This window comes from Clytia hemisphaerica, unplaced genomic scaffold (assembly GCF_902728285.1).
Source record: "Clytia hemisphaerica strain Z4C2 unplaced genomic scaffold, Clytia hemisphaerica genome assembly, whole genome shotgun sequence".
Lineage (NCBI taxonomy): Eukaryota > Metazoa > Cnidaria > Hydrozoa > Leptothecata > Clytiidae > Clytia > Clytia hemisphaerica.
In genome coordinates, this window is record NW_027104146.1 from 2,190,912 (window position 1) to 2,200,311 (window position 9,400).

General features: G+C 33.3%; 1 protein-coding gene and 1 long non-coding RNA gene across 2 annotated transcripts; both read right to left on the bottom strand.

Moving 5' to 3' along the window:
- Nucleotides 1-1,196: 1,196 nt before the first annotated feature.
- Nucleotides 1,197-1,673, bottom strand: LOC136813910 (uncharacterized). The gene is made up of 2 exons (XR_010847567.1): nucleotides 1,500-1,673; nucleotides 1,197-1,282 (listed from the first exon to the last, which is right to left on the bottom strand). It is a non-coding gene; the product is annotated as an uncharacterized lncRNA (long non-coding RNA).
- A 589-nt stretch (nucleotides 1,674-2,262) lies between these two features.
- LOC136813971 (uncharacterized) lies at nucleotides 2,263-8,263 on the bottom strand. The gene is made up of 2 exons (XM_067070484.1): nucleotides 2,782-8,263; nucleotides 2,263-2,567 (listed from the first exon to the last, which is right to left on the bottom strand). The coding sequence occupies exons 1-2, from the start codon at nucleotides 8,261-8,263 to the stop codon at nucleotides 2,263-2,265; spliced, it is 5,787 nt and encodes a 1,928-aa protein (XP_066926585.1).
- Nucleotides 8,264-9,400: the final 1,137 nt, after the last annotated feature.

Sequence of the window (9,400 nt, forward strand, 5' to 3'; positions counted from 1 at the left end):
TGTAAAAAATTGCACTCCAAAACCATCCCACTGGAATTTTCGAGCTGGAAACAATAGATTTTCTATCCCCATTGGCATTTTGATAGAAATTTTCATCCCCACTGAGGGAAAAAATGGTGCAACTTCGATGATTGATTTTAAATTGCAAATGCCTTCTATCCAATATTTTTCAATAAAAGATCAATCCGCAATCCCCTTCTCACAGTCAACAGTCTATATTCTCGCTCTCAATCCCCATCGAGTGTCAGTCCGATACTTTTTATCCCCACTGGCTGAAAAAATCCTACCGGGTCTGTGAGAAGGGGGTGTAATCTGATACCCATCAAACTCAGAATTTCTTCTATAGTATCTTTAACCAAATTTTTGTGTAAATAGATGAAATAAAATTGTATATGTTTTTATAAAAATTATTTTGAAAACGAAAATTTTCTTTAACAGCTTATCTAATAAACTAGCCATAGCTTTCACTAACTGCCACCCGCTACAGATGCCTATCTATAAGCATTTATAAAGACTAATTAATGCTTATTAAAGCTTTTTAATGCTTATTAAAGCTTTGTAATGCTTTATAGCGAAAGTTTGGAAATGATTATAGAAATAATTCGAATGATTCTTCTCAAAAGCATTTTCTTTGAGATATCAACGATAAAGCTTACATAAATGAAATATATTTTTTTCTAAAAACTTGAAATACCTTTACAAATAATAAAATACGAATCTTAAAATATTCATTAGCAAAAGTGTCCAGGTAGAGTCAATCACAGATACCAAAACACTCAAAAGACATGTTACTATATTCCAACCAATTTGTAATATAAATGACCCATAGTAGAACCAAACAGCATAAGTAAGAAATGCTATGAGCCAGAAACATAACGAGCAGGAACCAAAATTGACAGGTAACAACGTACTTAGGAATTTTCCCAACGGTTAAAACAAAGGATATCGTGATCCAAAATTGTTTACATTATATGGATTTACCAGTAATCTAGAAGCTGTAACAGCGCCGTGTAAAGGATGGAAAATGATATGACGTAACGTGGTAATAGTAGCAGTAACGAGGCAATATTGATGAGCAGAAATCAGGAAATAGCGTATCCAGGACTTTTTCCAACGGTATGACAAGGGATCTCATGGACAAAATTGATATGCCAGTTATCTTGCAGTTGTAACAGCAATATCGTGTAGAAGGATGGAAAATGATGACGTAACGTGGTAATCGTAGCAGTAACGAGGCAATATTGCGTTGTCAAAGTAAATGAATCCTCTTTCATAAGATAAGCTTAAATGGAAAATAAGAAACATGAAATTAGATGATAATATGGTGAGTGTACTAAAATTTCCTCAAAATAGTTCACAAGTTTCTTTCAATTTTTGATATTAATTTCCCAAATAGTGCCTGGAAAGTATCAACAAGAACACAGGTTAAACATAAAAGATTAATAAAACCAAGTCCTATAATAATAAAAGTACATAATGAAAAAATTATTTGTACTTACTGTCAAAGTTCCATAATACAGGATTTTTAAGCATTGTTGTTGGGAGTAGAGTATGCTGAATGACGATTGTCGAATAATTTTCGTTACAAGGGAATTTCGTTGCTAATTCAACCACCAAAAATAATCACTTTTGTCCATATTCATTCATTGTTCTACTATTATCATTTTTATTATTGTTCATTATTGTTCTGTGGTAAAGATTAAACATCAATTCACATTCACATTATTGTAATCAACTTGGAACTTGGAACTAATAAATGTAAATTCAATCAATCAAATAAAATTTGTACAAAATCATAAATAATACGTAATTTCAATAATTCTGTATAAAAATATAATATCCTTCAAATTTATTATAAATATATAAAAAATTCATGTATTACAAAACAATATAATATTCTATAAGTTAGGATAAAAAAAAATAATACTAATGTAAGGATTTGAAAAGTCTAGGCAAGTATCCCATCAAAAATTCCTCTTAAAACAAAAGAATGTTTTCATCTATTGTTCTGGGGAATTATTCATAGGACACCCTGTAGTTGGACCAGTTTTGAAATCTTTCTTATCTAAAATTCATCAATTTTTTCATGATAAAAAGTACTAAATAATTTCACTCGTTGGATAAGAATGTATTTCAAAGGAAGAGAAAATAAAGGAGAAAAGAAAATATTGCTTTTTGCTAAATATCCTTCCCTGCCCTGAGCCCCCCCCCCGTGCAATGATTTTGACATGACATATACTAAATTATTCCATCTTATTACTTCTAAGGCTTGTTTCGTGCTGCTAATTCTTCCAGTCTGCTTTCTTCGCGTACTCTAAATTTGAATCTTTTACCCTCACTCAATTTATTGATTCTTTCGAATGGAAATGATTCAATTACCATGTCTCTTAGCTTTTTCACACGTGATAATGCAACATAAGTTAAACCATCCATGCTTTCTTTCTTTCCCAAATCCACTACAACTTTATCCAATGTAAGACCTTGAGATTTATGAATAGTTATCGACCATGCAAGTTTCAAAGGTATTTGCATTCTTTCTTTCTGTACGTTATCTTCAGATGAAGTTTCTATAATAGGCACAATTGGAACACAATTATCTTCGTCATCAAAAAAACTTGGCCCTGTATATCTATCAAATTTTACTATAACAGCTATAGGAACAGATAGGAAGCGCAGGTGGCAAGTGGTTTCTTTGGAATATTATGTCTTTGACAATGCCTAAACTTCCGTTACAAAGTCCCACATCTGACCACAAGTTTCTTGTAAGCATTACTTTGGCACCTTTGGCAAGGAAAACTTCATTTGCTAAACCAAATTCTTCTGAGGATGATTTTGACGCACTTGGTGGAGTATTTTTTGCTTTGATGACTGCAATGGGTGATTGTAAAGAATCCAACATTTTCCCATTATGTTCTCTGACAACTTCATTTGCAAAAGATAGCCTGATGCATTTATTATAATCAACATGGTTTTTTTCAGGTTGTCTGGTCAAGAAAAAATTCCAGTCTTCCATTGTTGATTTTCCATTCCTCAAATTTTTCAAAGCCTTTCTAAATTTCTTTTGTGACTCATCCTCACCAGCAGATCTCATATTTGCTTTAAGTTTTACGACAGTTCTGAAACAACAATAGGCCAGATAACCTGCAACTGCAATTTCATTTTTTGGAAAAGAATGGTACAATACATCATCCATGACTGGTGGTAACTGTGCAACATCTCCTACTAATATAATAGACATTCCACCAAACAAAGTTTCTAATTTTCCTGTTGCTTGACGGCAGCGACTATCTATCCAGCCTAGCAATCTTTGGCCTACTACAGAGAATTCATCAATAATAATATACTCTATGTCTTTAAGGCCAGTTTGTAAATTGTCAAGTGACTTTCCTTTGAGTTCGTGCTTTAACTTGCTTCGAATTGGCAATTTGAGAGTGCTGTGCAATGTTCTTCCATTAATATTAAAGGCAGCAATACCAAAATAAGATGTCAATAAACACTTTTTGCCAAGGAGTTTTTTAATGCAATTTATTAAATATGACTTTCCACTTCCTGCAATCCCAGTAATTATCATTTGTAAAGGGTCAGCATTTATATTTTGAGCATGATCATGTACAATATTGTAAGCTTGGAGCTGTTCTGCATTTAAGTTCTCAACTTGATATTGACTATAATCTGTGGGATTATCGTTTTCAAAAGTCTTTTTTTTCTCTTCAATCCAAAAAGGCATTGCATTAATTTGATCTTGAGTATAAGAATCATAAGAATCAGTCCAATATTGTTGATTTTCTGTAGAAACATTATTGGGCATGGAATTCAGGTCTGCTATATCCATCCAATCTTCACGTAAAAAAATATTTTCACTTTCTTCCTCTTCATTTTCTTCATCTTCAACCTGATATTCAAAATTGTTTGCATTGATGTAATGCCTTTTCCAATTCGGAACGAATTCTCTTCCTAAAGAGCTGTTAATGAATTCTTTCCATTTCTGGCAATATGTCTCATTTGTTGCTTGTAAACCTTCCCAGAGACTGTCTACAGAATCCTTCCATGGTTTGTACTTGATCAATTGGAATTTACAAAATAAAGGATAACTGTCACTCTTTGGGTTTGGACTATAATTTGGAAAAGTACGAACAACAACTGCCTTTTTCCCCTTTTGAATCTTTTTGTCTTTAGCACTTATTTTCCAGTTCGAAACAAAATCTATGAGGTTACTTTGCCTAATCTCATTGTCTTCATAAACATATCTGGAAGCATAATCATCTAAGAAAGAGGTTTTGGTTTCAACGCCATCATTGTCAATTTTCATTTGTCTTGATCCCTCAAGAGAGCAACTTACAACATCAAATGAAGAGCAATGTAGTTTCAAAGACATAATTTGATGCATTACTTCTTGAGCACTAAAGTCTCTTTCACCGACAGATTTGATAATCAGTTTTCGAAAAATATTACCAGAAGTTTCCTTTCCTGAAAGATTACCAATGACAGATGTAAACGCTTCTTTTGCGACATCAGATATCTTTTCTGCTTTTGATGCATACTTGGCAATATAATTCAAGCAAGCATTGTGGTCAAGGATAATTTGTATATCGCAATTAGCTCTCCATGATTGTAATTGAAGTTGTTGATGTCTATTCATTCTAGGATCATTTCTTTTCAGAACAATGTTTGGAACATACTTTTCACCGCATCCCTTCAATTTTACTTTTTCAAAGGTTAAATGTGTTTTCTCGCAGCATTCAAAAGGAAATTTAAAACGACATTCCTGTTTGTCATTCTTAGTTCTTAGACAATAGGCTGAACTACATTTTGTATGCCGTTGCACGCTATTTGCTAGATCTATGTAATCTTGTTCTAAATCCTCTTCAGGTATATCCTCAAGTCTTTTTTTGCATGGATGAACATTTGGCTTTTCCCATTCATCAACAGGTCCTTCAATTGGATTCATAGCTGTCATTAAAGAATCTACATAATCACAGATTTGCCTTTCAGCATTGTTTCCCTCGATTACAGCAAGATTTAAAAGAGTATTATTTTCAAGGTCAATCTCTGTTTGATTTGATAAAGTTTGTTGAGCCAAAAAACCTTGCAGAGCCTTCTCAGTCAACTCACATATTCCCGGATCATCTTTCAATTTTGCTAAACCGTGACAATGTATAGAACCACGCATAACAGCAAATTCAAACCTATACCAATGCCATTCTGCATTTAAAGATTCATATAACCAATGTTTTACAAAACTTTTTACTCGTTCAGTGAAGAGCCAATCTACTATATGAGGATTATCAACAATGTTTTGTCTAAAATCAGCAGATTCAGATTCGTCATTTGAAGAAAATAAATCATGAATGTCTGGCCAGTGAAAATCAGCCATACTCAATGTCCAAAATATAGTTGGCGTGCCCATTTGTGTTATCGTGGCTTTTAATTTTTCCTTGACATCGCACCAATAGGCATTCGTACCTGTTACATTCTTTGAGTATCTTTGTAGTTTTTTCATTACTACGTAGTGATCATTATCCCTAACAAGATCTTGTAAATCTTCAATGCTCAAATTAGCTTCACCTGGGTTTTGCTTGATAAAAAAATTTCCTTGACTAATCAATCTTTTTCTATACAGCATATTGAAGCCCCAAAAGGAAAATCTTGGATGAGATGCAAATCTATAAAACCATTTTCCTTTGTCATCAATTTCGGCAAATTTGATTAAATGTTTCAATTTTTCAGCAAAACTCTCTGTTTCACTTTTTGCTATTTCCCTTATGATTGCAGGATTAGTTGGGTCACCTTTTGTGTCTGGAAACAATGTTGGAAATGCAAGACTTGCTAAGTAGGGTGTATTGAATTCACTAAGTGGAGTACTTCCTATATCAACTTCAGTTTTTGTATTCAAAATTTCACTTTTTGTTAAGTCAGCTTCCTTTGCTTTTTTTAGTTTAGATGGTAAGAAACTTTTCATTTCAGTGTTTTCATCAAAAACACGTTCATTGTTATCATCATTAACTGGACCTAAATCTGGTAATTCATTTTCACTAACATCTTCATTTTCGTTGTCACTTTCATTTTCTTCACCGCTCTCAATATCATTTTTCTCATTCATTATGTGCAAGTCTGGTAAGTCAATGAATCCATTTTCAGGCAGCTTTTGTAGCCTTTCCATATCTATATTGATTTCACTATATAGAAAATTATTAGGTTCACCTTGTTCATTTTTTCCTGTCAGCCATAATAATGCCTGTAAAATCTTTTCACGTCTAACGACAAGTTCTTTTGAGGTATTATTTTTCCCATTTATTTTAAAAATCATTACAGGAATGTCGCTGGGCTCTCGTGGTAGGACATCTGCAATTTTTTGAACATTATGAGGCAAATTTAAAACGTGACCTTTATAAGCTCTCTGACCCCCTCTTGGTCGGGTGTACACTTGCATTACTGGAAAAGCTCTAGCTATTAGCATTTCTTCAACTTGAGTGAGACCTTTCAATGCTTCTGGCACGGGACTTGGTTTCATATTATTATCCGCACTTAATTTTTTTGGAGTTCCTTTGTCTCTTTTGCAACGCGTACAAATGAAATCATTGACTGAGTTTACTTTTGACGTAATTTTTATTGGCCAGGATTCAAAACATGTTTGACATTGAGTTATTGAGAACTTCATGGATTTCTGAAAATCTTTTATATTTCCATTAAGCTCCGTTTCTTTTTGTTGGGTTTTCGAATTTTTATTTTGTTTTAGCGAATTGTACCTTTCTCTTCGTTGTTTTGGATCATATTTTTCTTTTCGCTTTTGTGAATTGTAAATTGGCTTTTTCTTTTCTTTCTCATAGTCAGCTTTTCGCTTATCAGGGTTATAAGATGCTTTTTGCTTTTCAGGGTCATAAGACGCTTTCTGCTTTTCAGGGTCATAAGACGCTTTTCGTTTTTCAGGATCATAAGACGCTTTTTGTTTTTCAGGGTCATAATATGCTTTTTCCTTTTCAGAGTCATAAAATGCTTTTCGCTTTTCAGGGTCATAAGATGCTTTTCGCTTTTCAGAGTCATAATAAGATTTTTGCATTTCAGGGTCATAATAGGATTTTCGCTTTTCAGGTTCATAATATGCTTTTCGCTTAGCAGGCTCATAATTGGCTTTTCGTTTCAAATTTTTTACCTTTTTGTCAATACTTTGAAATAAATTGTCAAGTTTAATTTTCTTATTACTTTTGCTACAAAGACCTTCATAGTTAATTATGTTTCTCTTCCGATTAGGATATTCTTTTTTGGGCTCATTTTTTGGAATAACGTTATGAGTTTTTTCGTCCTTTAAATAATTTTCTTGAATAGTCGTGGTGTCTATAACAAAATCAATCATTTCGGAAGCTTTTCTATAAAACGCAAAGAACCATCCTCCATTGTTTTTTGAAAACATTTCATTAATGTTTTGATAAAATATTTTGTCAGGATTCAAATCATCAATGTAAACCCATTTATTTTCAATAAATATACCACAAGCAAAATGGGCACCACAATTCCTTACAATGGCATGTAATTTATAGTTAGTTTCTTTCACTAAAATCTGCTCAAAAAATCTGCAATTGTTTATGCATAATGGAGTAGAAAATTCTATCAAGAGAAAACTTGGAAGATCAACAGCTTGAACCTGTGCCGGTATATTGACAGAGCAAGTATTGCAATTTATTACTGAGCTTGGATTAATAAGAGAAGTCAATAAACAGTTCGGCCATGAACTTGCATCAATCATAATCTCTGGATACATAATTTCTGAAAGGATACTAACAATGTTACCTGTTTCTCTACGTTCTTTTTCACTACCACAAGTATTACAAATACCTTGAACTACAAAGCTCGCTTCAAAAATGTGTCTCTCTCCTTCTGACAATTTCTTGAAAATGTCACTTCCAAAAATCTCTTGGAACTCTGCGTTACAATCTCTTTTCTTAAATGTATCACAATTCCCAATGATTCTTGACCATAACGGTTCTCTAATTTCATCCAGCAGTCGAAAAGCATTACTTTTAATGTTATTATTATTTTCAAATGGAATTTCCATTGACCCACTTATTTGAAGCAAAGTAAAAAATTCACTTGATTCTTCAAACAACATCTTATCTTTAATTTCTGGAAGAAGCAAGCGGTAACATATTTCAAGAAAACAATCAACAGCGCAAGAAAAGGTACGTCCAGCAGTTGTTCTGCTTGAATTTTGAAAATGCGCAACACTCAATGCAGTGTCTAAATCAATTAAAAAGTCTTCCTCTTCCATGACTGAGAAAAAATTTCTTTGTTGCAGAAGCTGTAATTTATTAGTGACACTGAAATTTTATGCTTCAAAACAAAAGTTTCACAGAACGTAATTTCCCCTAATATTTGGCTTTTCTTTTATAATCAGACTTTTTTAAATAAGCAGTGTAATTCAGTTTCAATAATTCTTTTACTTTAATTCACTTTCAATCAGCTTGAGGGTGCTACTCAAACTGGGTTTGACAGTGTTTATCCCAGCCCTGAGTTTCCTCTCAGAACTGTGGCAGTTTGAACCATTTGAACGTGCTGATCAAACTGTTTGGCCGAAAGATAAGTCAATCTGAATGTCTAAGACAGGAGACAGATTGTATAATTTGACTGTCAGCAAATTCACTGTGTTTTATATCTTATATTTTTGAAAAAAATTAATGCAAATCGACTTCTGGACTTGCTCAAAGAGCTTTCAGAACAGATTTGAAAATCAAAATGGCCTCTTTAAAACAAAAACGTGCAATGTCAAAGAATTACCTGCTTTTGAAAACTTAATCCACAAATCAATCTACGACAAAAAAACTCCTAAGAGAAAAATAAAGAAAAACGTCCGCTGCTCATCATGTAAAAGGAAAAGCTATTTGCTAGGCTATGAACGCCGCTCATGTGTAAAAAGAAAAGCTATTTGCTAGGCTATAAATGCTACCGTAAAATCACGGAGTAGTAAATTAGCCGGAAAGCCGATTACGACGCAAACACAAAAACAAAAACAATTCGCAAAAAATCGAGATTCCAGTCCAATATATTGCGTGAAGCTATGAGTGCCTCCTCAGTCGCTGCGCTCCTTGCGGGGGCAATAACTCTTATAGTATTTCTTTGACAATGACATTCTCCCCTATAATACAAAATTGACATAAGTATAAACTTACAGCATATTTGTGAAGAATAATTTAAAGTATTCAAAAACGTATAATTGTTAAATAGGCTATTCCAGAAGAAAGTTGTAACCCCTATATTGAGGAGGTCTTTCTTGGGAAAGGTGACCCTGGGTTTCAAACCTCGTTTTACTGACCACCCTGGATTTTCCACCTCATTTCACTGACCACTCTAGATCTGTACGCTCAAAAAACCGGATCTGGATTTTTTATTTTCCAGACCATCCTGGACG

Excerpts from the sequence above, each read along its gene's own strand:
- LOC136813971 (XM_067070484.1), bottom strand. The coding sequence starts at position 8,263 with ATGGAAGAGGAAGACTTTTTAATTGATTTAGACACTGCATTGAGTGTT. Across the intron at positions 2,568-2,781 it reads TGAAGTTTTCCTTGCCAAAG|AAACTTCATCTGAAGATAAC; the intron begins GTGCCAAAGTAA and ends TGCCTATTATAG.